This window comes from Borostomias antarcticus (genome assembly GCF_949987555.1).
Source record: "Borostomias antarcticus genome assembly, chromosome: 13".
Lineage (NCBI taxonomy): Eukaryota > Metazoa > Chordata > Actinopteri > Stomiiformes > Stomiidae > Borostomias > Borostomias antarcticus.
The window spans coordinates 26,284,267-26,306,173 of record NC_140246.1 but is presented as its reverse complement, the minus strand read 5'-3'; the positions used below and the strand labels follow the sequence as shown (position 1 = coordinate 26,306,173).

The 21,907-nt window shown below is 42.9% G+C and overlaps 1 protein-coding gene across 1 annotated transcript; it reads right to left on the bottom strand.

Annotated features, from left to right (window-relative positions):
* Positions 1–1,613: 1,613 nt before the first annotated feature.
* LOC311317065 (histo-blood group ABO system transferase-like) lies at positions 1,614–6,260 on the bottom strand (the record flags this gene model as incomplete). The annotated part of the gene is made up of 5 exons (XM_084448063.1): positions 1,614–1,997; positions 3,371–3,628; positions 4,541–4,592; positions 5,826–5,960; positions 6,250–6,260. The coding sequence occupies 5 exons, from the start codon at positions 6,258–6,260 to the stop codon at positions 1,614–1,616; spliced, it is 840 nt and encodes a 279-aa protein (XP_084304189.1).
* Positions 6,261–21,907: the final 15,647 nt, after the last annotated feature.

The window sequence follows — 21,907 nt, the reverse complement described above, 5'->3', positions numbered from 1 at the left end:
ATAATTAATAATTTAACAGTAAGTATACTTTTACTGTAGGGAAATGTTTCTTTAGAGTCTAGGGCAGGGGTCATTAACTAGCCTACATTTGTCCAAGGGCCAGAATTTTTCTCAGCAGACATGGTGGGGGCCAGACTCAAAACATATAATTTTTAATTTTATTATTACTTTAACTTTCTTGTGAAAGTAAACTGTAGCTAATTACTCTTTTTCAGTAACTTGTCCAACAGTCTTACTGCTCCCTAGGGATTCATTTATACATCAGGAGGTCCCCGTAACACGGTCCACATGCGTGAACTCCGCCAAGCGTGAATCACACACACCATTTCAAAGCACAAATGCCCACTTGCTTACCTGTGCGGATTACAGTAATGTAATAATTATGCCAAAGTTACACCAAAAAGCATCAAACCACTGGCCAGCACACTACTTGTAAATTCCCCCATCAAAGACTCACCATCTCCGTAGCCTAGGCTACTCACATCCTCATCTCCACCTCTCTCCCTGATTCCAAGTTCTATTCATCATTCCTTCTCGTTCTAGCAATCTGTTTCTTTTAATCATGCTGGCAATTGCTTTTGCTATCCGTTGTCTCCACCCTGTTCTGCCAAAATGACTTTTGCCTGCTTTAGTGCTTAGAACCCGCTGTGAACCTGTTCGGTTCTAAGGACTCTTGACAGCAACATTTAGCCTACTGTCTCTGTGCATGTGAAAAATAAAATGAGACGAAATGTCAAACAAGACCTATATAAGTAAAATGAAATGTTAAATGAGAGCTAGGAGTTTGTCCATATTCTTGCATGAAGATGGGCTACTGCACCAGTCATTCTACCACTATTCACAAACAGTGAAGCTTTGTGAGTGAGCCTGCCTTCATTTCTTGCATCGGGTTGTGTTGGCTAGGCTACTGTCTAAGATGACGTATTCTTTAGAACCCACTGTCAAAACCACATATCTGGGGTCGATAAATCATTCCTAATAAAATTATTTTGATTATAACTAACAACTATTTTTGGTGTTGCTTCAATATTGGAAGATTTTTTTTTTTAGATATTCAAAATATTTCTGAGGGCCGGATGGGAAGCTTTGGGGGGCCGGATTTTGCCCGCGGGCCGCCAGTTGATGATCCCTGGTCTAGGGTAACCTGTCAGATCCTTAGCATGCATAAAACCAAGAGAGTTAAATACTCCCCTATCTGAGCCCATCTTTCTAGGAAGAGTAAAATAGAATTATATAAAAAAATAGAATAGACAATAGAACTTAAATTTAAATGCAATAATTTCTTTATTAACTGATTGATTATCAGGGCAATAAGCAAAAGCAAAAAATTATAAATGACTGCCTCAGTTCCTTTGGCATGGGGACTTGATATCGCTTGACACAATCTTTTAAATGGTGTAAGTGGAGTTTAAGAAGAAATGCTTCCTAAGAAATGTCAAACTTCATTCATGAGTGAGGCACAATATCCTTACAACTTTTGGGTTAGGGCAGGAGCAACAATAGTTGAATCTGATGATGTACCTGTTCATTCTGGCTGTGAATCCTTTTATGTCTCACTCACTCCCTCTCGTTCTCTTTCTATCTCTTCCTCTGTTTCTCTCTCAGGGTCCAGGTCAATTTTCCCTTACTTCCTTCATGTTCTTGGGGACTGAGGCGTAGCGGATGATTCTCACCACCGGGGCACCATTCATCCCCATATTCTCATCCCAGACGTACTCGGGGGAGAGGATCTTGGTGGGCTTGTGCAGTAGCATGTAGCGATTCAGGTGGCTCTCATCGTGCCAAATAGCCTCCACATTCATCAGTTTGTCTGCCTCCTGGTTCCTGTGACAGACTGAGATCATTTGGTAGACATCCTTCACCGCCCCTCCGAAGAAGCCCCCTGCGTAGTAATAGTCCCCTTGTCCATACGGGATGTAGGCTGTGGAGATGGGTCGCCGCTCGTAGGGTAAGCCGTCCCGTTTGGTTCTGTGTATCCAGCCATTTAGAGCCCCCACCTGAAAATACGTAGGTTGGACAAGAGGTTGTGTCATTAAAGACAACTGCAGGAAGTAGCATACATAATGAATGTTTTGATGTTATCTGATTCCAAGTTACTGGGAGTCTTGTTTAGTTCCTAGGAACTGATGCACATGACCTTATGATGTAGGCCAGCCCTGTCTTGGACATTTATAGGCAGTGTAGGCTTTTGTATTATTATTATTAGGGTCCGCGCACTGGCGGTGCGAGGCCCTATTGAAATTGTAAGGATAATTATTATTCTACCTTCTTCTCCCCAAACAAATGCTTTTTTGGCGGCCTAAACATCGATGAAAACGCATGAAACATTGATATTTCATGGGTGACGGAAATGGGCGTGGCAAAACGGCTCAAGAGCACCCCCTGGAAAATTAAAAATGGCGAGCCCCACCTTTCAGTTTGATGTAGGCGAACAAAATTCGGTGGGCATATGTAGTTCATCGAGACACACTAAAATGTCTCTTGGAGCTATACCCAACATCCAACAGGAAGTCAGCCATTTTGTTTTTACATGAACTCCTCCTACAGATTTCATCTGATCGACTTCATATTCGGTCAGCTTCATTTTAATCATTTTGTGATCTAAAGTTATCAAAAAAATTTAGTTTTCACCAAACACCCTTGCCGTGGCACCCAGCCAAATTTTGACATTTCGCCATTAAACAGGAAGTCCTCATAACTCCTACATGCATTATTTGATTTGTCCGATATATCTCACGCTTCATGACGGTTCTGTCCTGAACACATCTATGTGTCAGTATTGCATCATACTTATAGCGCCACCTACTGGTGAAACAGGAAGTCCTCATAACTCCTACATATGTTATCCGATTTACTCCAAATTGCTCAGGGTTGATGAAGGTTGCATCCTGAACACATCTGTGCATCAGCATTGAGTCATACTTATAGCGCCACCTACTGCTTACAGGAAGTCCTCATAACTCCTACATATGTTATCCGATTTACTCCAAATTGCTCATGCTTGATGAAGGTCGCGTCCTGAACACATCTGTAGGTCAGTATTGATTCATACTTATAGCGCCGCCTATAGGTCAAGCAGGAAGTTATCATAACTCCTACACACAGTCCGATTTACACAACATTTCTCACGCTTCATCAAGGTACCGTCCTGAACACATCTATGCGTCGGTATTGAGTCACGCTTAGAGCGCCACCTACTGGTGACAGGAAGTTTCTCTGGACTGGACACCGAAATAGCACACCCTTTAACAGCGCCGCACCCTGACACGCGTGGGGTGCAAGGGCCCACTCACTGCTGCTCGCAGCCCTAGTTATTATTATTATTATTAATGTTATGACAGATTACTAGACAAGAGTATTCGACCCTCACCAGCTTCCCCAGGATCTCAGCCCCCACGCGGCCATGAAACTTCATGTCCACATCCAAACAGAAGAGGTAGTTGGCCTCGAGTCGGATCCGCTCCTCAACGGCCGCCTGGATAAACTCCATCCTTCTCATGGAGATCTCTTGCCAGCGGCTGAACTTGGGCACCTTGAGGACGCTGAGCTGTCTGCCCGCCCCCAGAGTGATATTGGGCACCTCCCCCGGTTGGTCGGTGAAGACATAATAGTGGACGGTCAGCCCCACCTAGAACCGTACAGAGAGGGCTGAGTGGTTCAGTGGTCCAAAAAATGATTTGTTTGCTTTAAAGAGTGGGCGTAACCGAGTTGACTTGGATTAACTCACTCCTCCCCTCAATGCAGTGACCCCTACTGTATTACATGAGCAGACAAAGACATACTGAAAACAGATACAAATATGGATAATTTTGTGAGTCAAACAAATACTGATAGTTCCCTGATGGGCAGTCTTAAAGACACACATGTATTTTATTTTTCACATTTGTTGACAAGAGGACAACAAAGAGGGGAGGGACAGGCATTAGCAGAGAAACAGATGGCAGATGTGGAAGTCAAACAAGGTGAGTCACCCCTATGGTGGTACTGTACTGTATATCTCGTGCACATTGATGCGGTTGTGATGTCAACTGCCTGGAAGTGTTAATTTCATAGACGAAAACTATGATGAAAATTATTTGTCACCAACCTTTATTTAGTTGTCGTCATGAGACGATAACTAAATAAAAACTAATTTATGATCACAAAAACCATGATGAAATGTACTGACATCAACAACAAAAAACTAGATGAAAATGTTAGCGAGGGATGATTTGGATAGAGATCCAATCAGACTGCTGAGACTTCCGTTAAAATAAACTTCAACACAGGCAGCAAGTGCATATAAATGTAGCCTAATTCAGTAGTTTAACTACACCTATTCAATTTTAGTCTACTAAATCTAGTGTAGATTGCTATTTAGTCAAGTAAAACTAGACTAAAACTAAAACAATTCAGATCAAAAGACTGACTTAAATTAAATCAAGATTTATATAAAAAATTATAAAATTAACTTCTGCTAGGGCTACATGGCTGGTGATTATAGGAATCAAACTAATGAATAAAATGTTTCCTCCTTTTTCAGATCATTCTGATTTCTCACCATGTAGTGCTGCTCTGCTGTCTCCAAGAAGTCCTGCAGAAAACGCATGTATCTGAATAAGAGGATGAAGAGGAAATAAAGATTTAAGAGTAATATTAAATAAGTGTGCGGCAGTGGCTAGTTTCAGTGCAAACAAGAATGGAGAAGTAAGATCCCTCCTTCCCTCCACTAGTCTGGGGTTCCACCTTGGGCAAGTGGTAGTACCCTCCTATCCCCCTACCTGGAGTTACAGGAAAAAAACCTAGATGAAACAAGATCAGAGAGGAAGAGAGACTTCCTCCGGAGACCTCGTCTAGAGCCAGGCCCAGATGGAGGGCCCACCTGCGAGCGCCTGGTGGCCGGGCCCAGCCCAAAAGAGCAACGTGGAAACACCATCTCATCCTCCATCCCGTGGACCCACCACCCGCGGGAGGAACTGTCAGGGTCGGGTGCGCTGCCAACTAGGTGGCAGTGAAGGCGGAGGGCATCGACGGACCGGACCCGAGTGGCAGAGGCTGGCTCTGGGGACATGGAACGTGACCTCGCTGGGGGGGAAGGAGCCTGAGCTTGTGAGAGAGGTGGAGTGATACCAATTACACCTGGTGGGGCTAAACTCCATGCACAGCACCGGTGCCGGAACCAAACTCCTGGATAGGGGTTGGACCCTATTCTTCTCCGGAGTTGCTCATGGTATGAGGCGTTAGGCAGGTGTGGCTATACTAGCTAGCCCCCAGCTGAGCGCCTCTGTGCTGGAGTTCACCCCAGTGGACGAGAGGGTCGCCTCCCTATGCCTTAGGGCTGTGGGGGGGCAAACTCTGACTCAGGACCAGGTGGCGGGACTACATCTCCGCACTGGCCTGTGAGCGGCTAAAGATTCCCCAGGTAGAGCTGGTTGATGCTGCTAGAGAAAGGGATGTCTGGGGCCCCCTGCTGGAACTGCTGCCTCCACGACCCGACCCCGGATAAGCGGATGGCGATGGATGGATGGATAGATTAAATAAGTGAATTTTTCATACGGTGTGTTAACTTGTGGCTGATTCCATCGTTGTAGCTATGCCACCAAGCTAGAAACATTAGTTTGATGTACATGATAAGCATGAAGCATTTTGAGAAAACGACAAATTACTGTTGGGGAGAAGTGATGTACAATGCATGGGCAGATATTTTCATTACGTGATATATTGATAAGATCGTGCCCCCACTAGAGAGAGAAATATAACCTATACTTAAGACAAAAAATGATTCAAAAATCTGTAAAAACAGAATGAATAGGCTTGTCTCATAACCTCGCTTAGGCTTGACTCACTTGCCAACAGCAAACACTGTGGTTGCGATGGTCACATTCAGAGACTTGAAAGCCGTATCTAGGACAGATGGGTGGAAGGTGCCCTCCCAGACTATGGGTGCCAACCATGGGGTGAGGATCAACACGTCAGGCCGTCTGCAGGTGAAAAAGACACATGGCCCTGTTTAAAATGATTTGTATAATGTTGTATTATGTTATGAAAAGAAAATACAAAACATTTCACAAAATCAAACAAAACCATCCTTCCTTCCTCCCATCTTATAATAAATATCTGATCTGAAAAGCCTGGATTTGTTGCAGATGAGCAGAGAACACACATTCACCTCTCCAGTTTATGTCAGAAAGGGAGGGAGAAAAGCATTTTTGAAAGGAGACCACAATCATGGTGAGAGCACAGGTGGAGTGGTAGTTATCGGACACTTACTGCGGTTCCATTGTCTGGGACGGACTTGTCTCCTGTCTAAAATAAAGGAAATGCTTCATTTTTAATCAATGCAACTGAAGAATGTACCCTTTGATAAAAATCTCACAAAAAAACATCACCTCAGTAATGTTGACCAACTTGCTTACCCCTGCATCAAGACTACCTGCTGTGTGATCTCTCTCCATGTCAGCTCTTCAACAACAGGGGTCGCACTAAGAGATGGAAGAAAATGTCAGAGATCTTGTTTTTATGTATTTTTTGACTTGCACAGAGATTTTAAGGCATTCCAAGATTTTTGACGGTTAATATCAAACTCATGTTTAGTATAGAAAATGCAAAATATATATTAGATTCAAACTTTTTGAACCACACGTTGACGTCTGTAAATTGGCATTTGTCTTACCTTTGAAATATTGAAGACTGTTGCCGACAGAAGCTCCTTTGAAAAGACAACACGGAATGAGATCAGCAGTAGCTTTATCATTACTACAATAACTAGAAAGTAATAGTGGAATAATGAAAGTGATATTAGAAAATATAAATGCACAACTTTTGTCCCTGTCTATTTATTTATTCATTCATTTTGAATAATGGTGTCCTCCTGTACCTTAGGTTAGGCCATAAGAAGGGATCAGCTAAATCAATCAAATTAACCTTCATTCCTCTTCTGATTTGACACAGAGCCCAAAACTAATCAAATCAAACTTTATTTTATCAGCTCATTTCATACACAGAAGCAACACGATGCGCTTTACAGAGAGCAATGGGAGGGTAAGCATAGGTCCCACCCCTACATATTCTAGAGGGAAGCAAAAAAAATAGTTTCATCCGGGGGCCAGAAAAGTGAGTAAAAATTCTTCCCTGACCTCTCTCAACGAGACGATCGAGCAAGGAATGGAAAATGTTTGTCTATTGTCTAAGAACAAATACAGCGCAGTAAACATGGGCTAGATACTTGTTAAGAGAGACCTGACAAACAGGAGAGTGCACAAATAGTTACAGAGAAGTTGCCTACATGGTAGGCCATTATGTGTTAGCTATCCCTGTAGTCTCTAATATAATATTTGAGTGAATCATATAACAAAGCACAGTTAGCACTTAGCAGAACCGGCTCATAGAGAATGGCGCAAGGCAGAGGTGGGGAAACAGAAAGCAGAGAGCCAAGGGTAAAAAATGGGTATGTCATCCAAAACCGTCAGGTCATGCATTCCCTTGGGTGTCCAGTATGTCGGACAGTCCTGGATGACATGGTCTGCGGTTTGTTCCTCAGCGCCACACTCGCACGCCGCACAAGGTACCAAGACCCATCTGTACATCGATGGGCAGAAGCATCCGACGCCGGTTCGTATCGATCAAGCCTCACCCATGCCGGTCTGGGTAAGTCCATCCCCGGAGGGGAAGGACCGGCGGCTAGGATGAAATCACAGAGTTTGGAGGTGTTTGCCTCCCACTCCACACGCCAGATGTGGTCCGCCCATCCTGCCTTGCTGATGTTAAGATCTCTGCATTGCTGCATGAGATACCGTGCGGCAGGCACCAAAGTGTGTCTCGACTTGAGGTGAGGGATTCAAGGTTGGAGTGAAAGGATGATCATGTGAAAGTTTGGAGTGTAGTCCCATAAAGTTATCCCCACCGGGTCTTGAACCCCCGTCTCCCAGGTGGGAGTCCAATGCTCTGACCACTACTCTACTTAAGCAGAGGAGATTGGTGGGTTGATTTTGGTGTCCTTCTTGATTTTGGTATGCTGGGACTACTGCCTCTTGTGGTGCCAACAGAGAGATGCAGGCCAACATTGTCGGGAGGGAGGGAGTGATAGATCGACAAACGCTATACTAGGTGCACTGGCTTCCAGCCATGCACAAAAACTGTCCTTCGCCAAGGTATATCTTAAGAAGCGTTGTAGATTGCCAACGTACATCGTAAGTGGGAAACGCGGTCCAGGACTCGCAGTGGAATCAGCGGTAGGCTACAGGACTCTACGCAGTGGAATCAGCGGTAGGCTACAGGACTCTACGCAGTGGAATCAGCGGTAGGCTACAGGACTCTACGCAGTGGAATCAGCGGTAGGCTACAGGACTCTACGCAGTGGAATCAGCGGTAGACTACAGGACTGTACGCAGTGGAATCAGCGGTAGGCTACAGGACTACGCAGTGGAATCAGCGGTAGGCTACAGGACTCTACGCAGTGGAATCAGCGGTAGGCTACAGGACTCTACGCAGTGGAATCAGCGGTAGGCTACAGGACTCTACGCAGTGGAATCAGCGGTAGACTACAGGACTCTACGCAGTGGAATCAGCGGTAGACTACAGGACTGTACGCAGTGGAATCAGCGGTAGGCTACAGGACTACGCAGTGGAATCAGCGGTAGGCTACAGGACTCTACGCAGTGGAATCAGCGGTAGGCTACAGGACTACGCAGTGGAATCAGCGGTAGGCTACAGGACTCTACGCAGTGGAATCAGCGGTAGGCTACAGGACTCTACGCAGTGGGCAGACAGTGCTCAGGCCAACAGAATTTTTTGAGGAAAACCTCATTGCCCGTATGGTTTAGGTGAACTCCACCCTTTACAACTTCTACACTACAAGTTGGGTGGAGCCTCATTCTACACAACTTTTCCATGTCATTGTTTTGCAGAACCTACAACTCTTTGGTGTTGTAAATTATAAAAGGAAAAAAAAACCTTGACCAAGGCCCAATCCCAATACCCCCCTTTAGCCCTAGCCCCTAGTTTTGGAGTGCCCTCGACTGGGTAGTGGCCCTTCAGAACGGAGCCACAAGGGATAGGGGTTGAAATCTTTACCTAAGAAATGGGACACCACTCGCTACGTCTTCAATCGGAATTTTATTAGTTGCCTGATTTTCTGTGGAGTCCCTGGGATGTTACAGTATGATTACTATTATTATAGTGACACATCTGACCAAATTCCAGGACAAAACAAAACAGATTAATCACTTGTACAGCCAGGAAGCATGTTTACACATCGTCTGTTAACGTTAGTCCTGCCCATAAAAATGCATTGATATTAGATGAGCAGGGAAGAGCAGAACAATACTAGCCTACTGGATTATTTTTCGGACTTCATACACTGGACATGGAATCAACTGTCACTCAAAATGTTTTGTTTACACAACGTTATATTGATTAGATTAGATTCAACATTGCACCGTAGCCTACAAGTAAATTACTGGAACATCAAAACGCAATGAAATGCCGTTGACATCGTACAGCGAATAGCAATTTTTTTCTGAAATGCGTGTCATAACTATCCAATGACATGTTCCTTTGTATCTACATTAAACTAAGCTTTTCTATGGATTTGACAATTTTTGAATGATTATTTGCAAAGATATTGGGCTTTTTCACCATGGTTTTTCACGGCACCGGCAGCCATGTTTCATATCACTGCCTCGGTTCGCAAAGCATTGTGTGAACTTTCATCTACCCCTCGGTTTCAAGTCAGCATCTGAAAACCCTCGTTTTGGAGGGCTGTTTGAACGTCCACTAGCCCTCGATATGCCCCCTTGCCCTCGAAGCTAAAAGGAATGGGACACACTACCCTACGCGTGAACGCGCAAAATGTAGGGGTAGGGCCAAGGGCTAGGGCTAAGGGGGGGTAATGGGATTGGGCCCAAGTCTCATATCACAATAGCCCCTATGCACAACGCTGCAATACATGGCCTTGGGACAAGTGATTCAATATACAGGTATGTTTGATCAAGTGAAGATGATGTCATTGGGGGAAGTAGGCTGTGTGTGTTAGAATAAATACATGACCAAACTGTATTGGTTACTGTAGGCCTACATCTTTATTGTGACATGGCCAAGGCAAGCCCGCCAGCAGCTTCAGTGCCAATGGTGAATTGTATCAAGTAGGCTCTCCATTTCCCCCTGCTTGGGTGTTTGTATTTCACAGAAGATGGTTTAGTCTTCAAGGTGGTTTATTTGTCATAGTTTATGTACTTTACACAGTGGTGTAGTGGAGGGTATATGGAGGTACACAAAGTATACCCACCTTTTCCATGGACCCACAGTACTGTATACCCACTTCTTTCACCACTAATGTCAAAACTAACATTGATGCTACTGTAGCCTATACCCACTTCTTTAGTCACCTGACCATACATGTACTGGTACCATGTACAATGAAATGTTTACCTGAGAACTTATACTTCCATAGACAACAAAAAGACAAGCAATAAAGTAAAACAAGGCTGGAACAATGTTATGTTTATGTAGGTGTAATGTTTTAAATGCTTACCATTTCAAAAGTATTGCTCCACAAAATGACCCCAGCATGCAACCAAACAGAAATCCTGGAAACCCAAAGTAATACAACTGTCAATTTAACTGGTTATGTTATATCTTATACAAAATACATCTAATCAATGTAAAGGACATTAAAGTAATCAGTCTTAATCCCACAATATTTCCTGAAGTTGTGTAACCGTTGTATAAAAGCAATAACTCACTTGGGGGTCATGAATAAGCCATGGAAATGAACAGGAATAAACAGGAAATGTCTGGGAATTAATGGGAATACATCTGTTTTCCAGTTTAATCCTGTTAATTCCCATTGGAAGTTTGTAAATATTCACGAAATTTTGCCACCCAACACCCATGATTCGTCTTGTGTGCCCCTAGCACACTCAATGCAAACAAATTATTCATTAATTGAGGCCTTTTGCGATTAGGTTATTACATACAGAGGTCATAATTGTGATTATGATTAATGCACAAATAATTGTGCAGCCAGTGGGGCTGCTTCAACACTAGCTAGTTAACAGCAAGGAGAAAGGCCAGGCTGAGTTGGTTTTCTTAAAGGAACAACACAGTGGTTGAATTTTTATCACTTTCCAGATATCTTAAGGCAACAACAAAACAAATGTGCACAATTATTTCATAATTGATCCATAAACTTCTTTTAAAACAGCACGCTGAGGTAATGCCACCAAAACGCTCAAAGGTATGGTTATACTACTCGCCTATGTCGTATGGTAAAAATAAATGCATAAAAACGCGGATCTCCCCCATTACCTAGCTAGCTAGCATTAGCAACCCTACTGTAATGCATTGCTTAGTGCATTGGTTACTTAGTGGTAGTTTTAACTTCTGTAGCAGCAAAATGTGTTTAGGCTAACGTTATTAACTAATGTTATGCTTAATGTTAAGACCCCCCTAGGCCTACTACCACCACAGCTGCTACTGCTGATGTTGCCCCAGCAGCAGCCTTGACACACCGTTCACATTAGCTGCAAGGTCACGGATGACTCAAACATGTGTAGTCACTGTCAGTAGTTATATTGTAATAAATGCAGTTTGATACTCTTTTAAACACTTTCAAAATGTATTCTTGTAAACATAACCTGAATGTGGGAGGATTGATGGCATTTTACACAACTGAATGCTTCCATTCACATGATGGTTATGGAATGGAAAAATGCAAAAAATAAATTCAAAGTATTGATTGAAGTATTCAATTGGTATCGGTATCACTTTAAGGCTATTGGTATTGGTATCGTAATTTTTGAGATGATACCCAGCCCTACCGTTTACCCACCTAGTCACTCAGTGAGCTAGATGGCGGAAATAGCCATACAGCAGCATTAGCCTACAGCTAACATACAGTAGGTGACATGTACAGTAATGTTTTTTGCTATCTAGCTGCTTAATCTAGAGAAAGCACAACACTGTTGTCTTTATGCAAGTAACTATTAGCTAGCTAACTTCATCATGAACGTATGGGCAAAATAAAATTAGCTCATGTTAGCTACTCCACGAATGTTAGCTACAGTATAGCTAACGTTACTATCTAGTATCACCAAACGTCCGATACCCAGAAACGCCAAACGTCCGATACCCACAAAAACGGTAGTGGAGTGGCTCTCAAGCACCACATTGTGGCAATGGAGTAACATTACATTCGGAGAAGGGGTGCCATTGCCAATGCAGTGTTGTCATTTATAGCATAGAACTACGAGTTTACAACTCTAGCTGAGTCACATTGAGATTGTACTGCTGAGTGTCCAAGTTACACACAACGTCCTTCCTGAAAAAAATTAAACAGAGACTGATAAAGCTGTAGTAGTACACATTTGGCTGCATAACAATAGGCGAGGGGGGGTTCAATATTGTTTACAGTAACAAGTGCTACTACCTCCCAGTCATCAATCAATCAGCCAGTCTAGTGAAAAAATGGCACATACTGTATACTCCAAGAGTTTCCACCTAGTTGTTTCACATTGAGATTGCACTGCTGAGCATCCAAGTTAAAACATCACAAGAGTTATTTGGAGATGAATTGCATAGTCTGGTGTTTCCCATGAGCCAAGCAGCGCGTTTCCCAAATTAAAAAGCTAAGGCATGTTGGTAGTTTGAAACAATATTACCTGGGCCCTATTGAAATTGTTAGGATTATAAGGGCCCGATAACTGGTGGTGCGAGGCCCTATTGAAATTGTAAGGATTATTAGTGTGAATGCTGTGTCAGCATTCACACTATTGTTCTCCAGGAGTGGGTTGCACCAACTGGTCTTAAACTGGTTGTAAGTTAAGACGGTCTTAACTTTCCTGGGCGTAATTTAAGACCGTTGCACCAGCTGGTCGTAAGCTAAATTTTCACCATGACCAGGCATAAATTCTACGCCTACCCAAGAGCAGCTTAAGTCTAAGCTTAGAACGTTTATGATCACATTTCCATAGTAACGCTGACGGTTAGGCTACTATTTGAAGATTAAATAGTGACACTTAGCCTATTATTTAAATAGTATTTTAATACGGTAACGGTACGTAGGTTTAGTGCAATGGCTCGTCTGATCCAGCACATTATTAATGACATGGCATTTAGACGTGAACGCGTCGTTAGGGATCGGAGCAACCTGTTGGATGTCTATGATGACACTGAATTAATAGAGAGGTTCCAATTTTGTAGGAGAGACCTATCTACAGTATGGCTAAATCCGTTATAGGACGCGTAACACTCTAATCAGTGACCGTTATAATAGCCTCCTCGCGCGCAGTAACATTGCTTAGCAACTGACGCTGTTTCATTCTTTCACATGGACACGCAGTTCTAAGACCGGTCGCAGTTGCGCCTAGGCGTAACTTTGGTTGGTGCAACAGGTTTACGTCCATTCTAAAAAATGGTCTTGGCCACGACCTGTTTAGCAGTTACGACTGTCTTAAGTTAAAGGACAATGCTCGTTTTTGACAACCTGGACCTTATTTACGACATATTATAAGACGTTTGACTCACCGAGATCACTTTGGTGTAGTTCGGAGGCCTATAGAAGAAATGTAAAATCCAGCGCGAGCCAGTATATCCATGTAATGGCGGTGATCGGGGCAACGGGAATGCAGCTTCTAAAATCTATTTTCTGCCGCGAAACGGTTGTTTTCATCAATCTGTCTGGATGGATCGCTAGTTGTGGTTACATAGAGAGCATAGTACGGTGGCCGACGCGTGCAAATCACAACGGCAAATCCGGAACACAACGGCAAGTCCAAAAAACACAACCGCAAAGTTCAAACACAACAACAAAGTTAAAAAACACAACAGCAAGTCAGAAAACAGAACTGCAAGTCGGAAACACAAATGCAATACAGAATACACAACAGCAAAAGAGAAAACACAATCGCAAATTGGAAACCACGATTGCAACTCCCGAAAACACAACGACAATAACCAGAAATCACATTAGAAATGTGTCAACCGGAAAGGGATTTACTACTTGTTGAATCTGATCGGGCACTGTCAATAACAGTGGGACATGTGCGCGAAGCGAATACTCAAATTAATTTGAAATGATACGTTTAATGACTGGGTTTAAGAATGGAACTATTTTTATTATTTATTTATTTTATGCAGGAGCCTATCTTGCCTCCTGCCAGTCTGTTATCTTGCCTCCTGCCAGGCTGTTGTTATAAATAAGACGTTCTACTTGCCTGGATAAATAAAGGTTATTGATTGCTGAGCTCATTGATGTCATATAAAATATTGGACATTTTTATCTATAGCTAGTGACCTGCTTTATGAGGCTAGTGGCCTCTAAGTAGTTTGCACAAAACAGCTGATCAGACGTTACGATGCATAGCCAGGCTCTTGGCTAGTCTATGTGACACGTACCTAGATGGCAATATAATAATATATATGCTATATATAATAGCGAAAATAATGTAGATATGTTTTGAGTATATCTGTGGTGGTGATAGGATAACATTAATATACAGAGAGAGGACGAGTAGTTGTTCTGTTGTATATTATTTCAATCATCATTCTCTACAAAATAGATTACATAATTCGTAGCATCATCATTTATTCATTCTTGTCCTAGTGATTTTGACGTTAGCTGGTTGGCTGGAGTAAGGGCCGACTGCTTCATGTTGAAACGCAAAATGTCGCAGCCCAGCAAACACCTCAAGGAGGTTGGTTTGGTGCAACCAGTAGCGCCAGTTGGGTGGAGTGCGCGGTTCACTGCACCCTGGTTACGCACCGTTCATGTGGGTGGGTTTCTCTCAGTGGCACGGCGGCGGACCAGTGTCCAGTGCGCATATTGAGAGATACGGGAGCAGCCCTGTCTTTTATACTCTCTGATATTCTGCCTTTCTCTGAAAAGTCTTCCACTGGTTCTAGTGTATTGGTGCAGGACATCGAAATGAGATATGTGTCGGTGCCTCTCCATCTGGTGCACTTCAATTGTGATAGCCAGTGGAGTGTAAGGTGGCCGTGCGTCCGTCTTTTCCAATAGGTGTAAATGTTCTTGCTCGGTAACGATATTGCTGGTGGCAGGGTTATGCCTATGCTGGAGGTTTTGGAACATATCCCTCTGTTCTACAGCCTGATGTGTTGGCCCAGAGCTAGGTTTCCTGAAGTGTTCCCTGTGTGCGCATGTAGCCTACCCGTGCGCAGGACTGAGTGAGGTAGTTGACTTGGTTGATACCGTGTTCGCGACTGAGTTGTCTGACTCATCAACTGCCCCAGTTCCATCTATGCCCACTTCGCCTACCGCTGACACAAGTGCTCGTAGTCAGAGCATGCTCCAGAGTAAAAACCTTGTGTCCGAGCCTACCCAGCTACCTATGACACGCAGTAACCTGATTTCCTTACAGAGGACAGATGTTGAGTTGGCCAAGTGTTGGGAGGCTGCTCGTGATTTAGACATGGATGATGCTACGAATTAGGATGTAATCTATTTTGTAGATGATCTCTGTTGTATATTGAAATAATATACAACAAAACAACGACTCGTCCTCTCTCTGTATATGAATGTTATCCTATCACCACCACAGATATACTCAAAACATATCTTCAATATTTTCGCTATATTGCCATCTAGGTGTCACATAGACTAGCCAAGAGCCTGGCTATGCATCGTAACGTCTGATCAGCTGTTTTGTGCAAACTACTTAGAGGCCACTAGCCTACTAAAGCAGGTCACTAGCTATAGATAAAAATGTCCAATATTTGATATGACATCAATGAGCTCAGCAATCAATAACCTTTATTTATCCAGGCAAGTAGAACGTCTTATTTATAACAACAGCCTGGCAGGAGGCAAGATAACAGACTGGCAGGAGGCAAGATAGGCTCCTGCATAAAATAAATAAATAATAAAAATAGTTCCATTCTTAAACCCAGTCATTAAACGTATCATTTCAAATTAATTTGAGTATTCGCTTCGCGCACATGTCCCACTGTTATTGACACTATAGCTGCCCGATCAGATTCAACAAGTAGTAAATCCCTTTCCGGTTGACACATTTCTAATGTGATTTCTGGTTATTGTCGTTGTGTTTTCGGGAGTTGCAATCGTGGTTTCCAATTTGCGATTGTGTTTTCTCTTTTGCTGTTGTGTATTCTGTATTGCATTTGTGTTTCCGACTTGCAGTTGTGTTTTCTGACTTGCTGTTGTGTTTTTTAACTTTGTTGTTGTGTTTGAACTTTGCGGTTGTGTTTTTTGGACTTGCCGTTGTGTTCCGGATTTGCCGTTGTGATTTGCACGCGTCGGCCACCGTAGCATAGGCCTGTTGTGGTATTTCCCATCCCATGTCAAAAACGAGCATTGTCCTTTAAGACCAGTTGGTGCAACCCACTCCAGTTCTTTATTTTATACTTTTTCTGTATGTTTTTTGGCTCTCTCTAGCTCCTTCATATTTTGAGCTACTTAAACCATTCAAGTATCAAAATGTTCAGCTTGTTAAGGACACGATGGGACTTTTCAGATTTTTAATACCTTTTATACTTTTTAAAATATTCAGCTTTTTCAACTTTTTTTTTTTATCGAAGTCAATGGGGGAGTTCCGAAACCTTCTTCAGCCTTCAACACCTTCATACAGAAACCATTCAACTGTCAAAATGTTCAGCTCTTTAAGGTCATTGTGGGGTATCTTCGGATTTTTAATATATTTTATACTTTTCTAAATATTCAGCTTTTTCAATATATATGTTTTTTTACAATGGAAGTATATGGGCGGACCATGAAATCCTCTTCAGCTTTGAAATCTCCTCCTTCCTTTTTTGTGCTAGAAACCTCATTCAAAGTTTAAAATGTCCAGGACCTTTAGCTGAGTAAAACTCTTATTCAGATTTTTAAAATTCCTTATAGTTTTTATGTAAGGGTGTTTTCAAACCTATTTTTCGTTCCCATTCAATGGGAATCGGAACAAAATTGAGCCTATTTACATTTAATTTAATTAATTTAAATTTTTATTATTTAAAGGAGTAGTAAAGGGAAAATGCATGTTTAGCCCTGTTTTAAGGTTACTTATGATCATATACAATGGTTCAGATCAAAACGTTGACAAAACTAGCACTTTTGAGAAAGTCTGATGATTGCTCTACCACCGTTTTGGTCATACAATGGATGTGGGTGGGCATCTTGAAAAATCTTTCAAAAATATGTTAAACTTTCGATTTCAAAGACAAGAAACTCACCAAGGTGTTAGTTGGCGTTTTGACATATAATTCGCCATAAAGTAATATTCTAGTTCATCTGGAAAGGCTTTTTTAAATATTTAGCATAGAACTATTTAGTCGCAGCACATACATGTGTAAACTTCCGCAAACTAGGTAGCCTAGCAACATAAACAATAACTATAGCTACCGTAAGTAGTTCCGCTTCCTGAATCCCCTCTGCGGATTGATCTACACATCTACAATGGTCGCGTCAATACAAGTTAATGGATTTCATAAAATGATCAATAAAACCCTACAGGATTCATACTTTGCGGCGAATTTGATGTCAGAACACCAACGGACACCAATTACCCCCTCGGTGAGCTTCTTGTCTTTGAAATCGAGAGTTTAACATGTTTTTGAAAGATTTTTCAAGGTGCCCATCCACATCCATTGTATGACCAAAACGGTGGTAGAGCAATTATCAGACTTTCTAAAAAGTGCTAGTTTTGTCAACGTTTTGATCTGAACCATTGTATATGATCATAAGTAACGTTAAAACAGGGCTAAACACGCTTTTTTTTTTTACTACTTTACTACTCCTTTAAGGCTATACATTCGTCATGGGTAGGTTATGGTACTTTCGGGTGTAGGCCTACATACTGTAGCCTACATGCAAAATACAGAGTTGTTTTAACAGGGGCAGGAATCTATGTGCGGTTTCGGTAGGAAAATAATATGTGACGGACGCGGATCTATTTTCGAATGGCGAATAAAACCTACATAAGTATAAGTGTGTATTATGCAGTGTGCATAAATCTAGCCCTTCTCAGTCCCGTTGTCGCATTCCGCTCGCTCATGCCAGACAACGTACAATGATTCGTACAATGTAAGTATCTAAGCCGTATGACTTATAGTTTTCGCTGTATGACGATTTGTTAGGCAACTGCGCTCTCCATTGAAACGTATGGGCCCACACTAACATTTGAGCTGCTAATTTAGCATTTTAACCCTTTTTCTAACTCGTCGCCATGCCTACAGTTTTTAAGCTACACAGACATATAAAATGTTCAGCAAGTTATCAGGATTCCCTCCGGTGTCAATATCTAGGCTGTGACCTTTATACTTTTTGAGAGAGAGCTGTCTGAAGCCGGCATGCCTTGCAGGCTCTCTGTACAGGCACCCTTTTATGACTACTGTGGTAGCATTCATATTCCTTGCTTCCATCCTTCTTTCCTACATTCCTTATATTCAAAGAAATATTCAGAATGACACTCTTTTTTCAGGCTGTAAACTCATATTAATACCTTTTCTCCTCTTTCAGAGAACTCAATAAAACTATGAGTTACGATGAGTGGTCTAATCTATTTTTGAGTGTAGTACTAGCAGTACTTATAACAAACACCTACTGCTTCTCACTGCTACTGCTTCTCACCTCAACTTCCATACAACACCTCCACCTCCATACAACTTCCATACAACACCTCCGCCCCGGGGTGGGCTATAGACACACGGTCTCCAATGAGGGGTGCATTGGGAGGGCCTGGCAATCACTGACCTGCCCCCCACAACCTTTGACCTGAGGGGGCGGAGTCTTGCCACTATCCACGCCACGGTCCCCACATCTCAGACCCTGAGTTGGCTAAAGACACAGTTTTCACGGTTGGGTGCATGTGGGTGGCCCGGGGAGCAGTACACTGTCCTCGACCGGCTCTGACCCGAGGGGGCGGAGTCTCGTCACCACGCCACTATCCACGCCATGGACCTCACAACACAGCCTCTGAGATGGCTAGAGACACATGGTCTTCACTGGTGAAGGCAGGTGAGTAGCCCGGCACAGCCTACACTGTCCATGACCGGCTCTGACCCAAGGGGACGGAGTCTTTCCACCACGCCACTATCCACGCCATGGACTACAGAACTTTGCCCAAGTAGGCTAGAGATACATGGTCTTCACAGGTGGGTGCATGGAGATTACCAAGAGGTCACTGTACTGTCCCCGACGGGTTGTGACCCAAGGAGGCGGAGTCTCGCCACCATGCACTATCCAGGCCACAGATCCCACAACTCAGCCCCTGAGTGAGCTAGAGACACAAGGTCTTCACCAGTGGGTGCAAGGAGACTGCCCATAGGTCAATGCACTGCCCCTGACCAGCTCTGACCCAAGGGGGCGGAGTCTTTCCACCACACCACTATCCACGCCATGGACCACAGAACTCAGCCCATGTGGGCTAGAGACACACGGTCTTCACCATCTGGTGCATAGAGATTGCCCACAGGTCGCTGTAATGTCCCCGACAGGCTTCCAAGCTTTTAAGCTATACATTCCATCATTTATTCCATCTTTCAGCTTTGACAGTATTACTCTATTGCTCATCTTTCAAGCTAAAGGCTCAGTTCAAGGCTTAAACTACTCAGGTTGAAAAGTTTAAAAGTATTTAAGTTCTTAGCTTCTACAGGTAATGCAGTTCCAATTCTGCCAGTTTCACATTTCAGCTAAGCTTCCAGGTTTTCCAGCTTACAAGCTTTTTAGCAATACATTCCATCATTTATTCCATGTTTCAGCTTTGACAGTATTACAGTTTATCTTCCAGCTTTTGTAGCAATGTATTTCAGTTTTTAGCTTCTTTAGGCAATGCAGTTCAGCTTCCAATTCTGCCAGTTTCACATCTCAGCTTCCAGGATTTTCAGCTTCCAGGATTTTCAGCTGTTCAGGTGTGATGCATTTGAGCTTTCAGATTTTTCACATTCATGCATTTTCAGCAATGCTTTTGCTATTCCATTCAGCTGCTCAGCATTCACACGCATTTTCTGCAGGAAATGCAATTTTCTAGTTAGGGCCCAAGCACTGGCGGTGCGAGGCCCTATTGAAATTGTACGGATTATTATTAGGGCCCGATCACTGACGATGCGAGGCCCTATTGAAATTGTAAGGATTAATTCTTCTACCTTCTTCTTCTTCTCCCCAAACAAATGCCTTTTTGGCGGCCTAAAACTAGATGAAAACGCATGAAACTTTGCAGATACGTCAGTCCCAGTGAACAATTTGATATTTCATTGGTGACGGAAATGGGCGTGGCAAAACGGCTCAAGAGCGCCCCCTGGAAAATTTTAAATGGCGAGCCCCACCTTTGAGTTTGATGTAGGCGAACGAAATTTGGTGGGCATATGTAGTTCATCGAGACACTAAAATTTCTCTTGGAGTCCAACATCCAACAGGAAGTCAGACATTTTGCTCTTAAGGTGTAATTTTTTCCTTGTTTTTACCATTTCCATGCCTCGTACTTTAACGAACTCCTACAGATTTCATCCGATCAACTTCATATAAGGTCAGCTTCATTTTAAGACCTTTGTGATCAAAAGTTATCAAAAAATTTAGTTTTCACCAAACACCCTTGCCGTGGCGCCCCGCCAAATTTTTACATTTTGCCATAAAACAGGAAGTCCTCATAACTCCTCCATACATTATCTGATTTGATCTTATTTCTCACACTTCACGAAGGTTCTGTCCTGAACACATCTATTTGTCAGTATTGCGTCATACTTATAGCGCCACCTATTGGTGAAACAGGAAGTCCTCAAAACTTCTACATACATTATCCGATTTGCTCCAAATTGCTGACACTTCATGAAGGTCGCATTCTGAGCACATCTATGCGTCGGTATTGTCACACGTACAGCACCACCTACTGGTGAAACAGGAAGTACTCATAACTCTTACATACATTATCCGATTTACTCCAAATTGCTCACGCTTGATGAAGGTCGCATCTTGAACACATCTGTAAGTCAGTATTGTGTCATACCTACAGCGCCACCTACTGGTGAAACAGGAAGTCCTCATAACTCCTACATACAATATCCGATTTACACCAAATTGCTCACGCTTGATGAAGGTCGCATCCCGAACACATCTGTGCATCAGCATTGAGTCATACTTATAGCGCCACCTACTGCTTACAGGAAGTCCTCATAACTCCTACATACATTATCCAGTTTACCCCAAATGGCTCAGGCTTGATGAAGGTCACGTCCTGAACACATCTGTAGGTCAGTATTGATTCATACTTATAGCGCTGCCTACAGGTCAAGCAGGAAGTCATCATAACTCCTACATACATTGTCCGATTTACACAACATTTCTCATGCTACATCAAGATACCATCCTGAACACATCTATGCGTCGGTATGGGTCACGCTTAGAGCGCCACCTACTGGTGACAGGAAGTTTCTCTCAGTACTTGACACCGAAATAGCACACCCTTTAACGGCGCTGCACCCCGACACGCGTGGGGTGCGAGGCCCTGCTCACTGCGGCTCGCAGCCCTACTTTTATCATTATTTTTTATTAAGCCTAGACTGTAAATCTTAGACGTGCTCCAGTCAAAATGGGATTTTCTGGGGTTTTGCATGGTATTTGTACTTGGAGGTATTGTGTGAACACTCTGAGAGTGTTGAATTTGTGTTTTTTAGTTTTAGAGAACTAAATGATATAATTTTAAACTGCCATTTTCACCTCCCTTGTAAGTCTGACGTCAATTACAAAATTGGCACTTCCCCTCGCCTCAAACTGTCTCAAGAACCCGCCCCAATGCCCGCCCGCTAGGAAAAAGTGATATTGGAATTTTGCGCCCTAACCTCTTCATCCATCGGTAAGTTCAGATCCTTGTGACTGATTTCCACATCTCACCAATGATAGATTGCAGATAAGTTAGCAACTATAGTTTAAAACGTTGACTGTTTAAGTAACCATTTTATAATATAA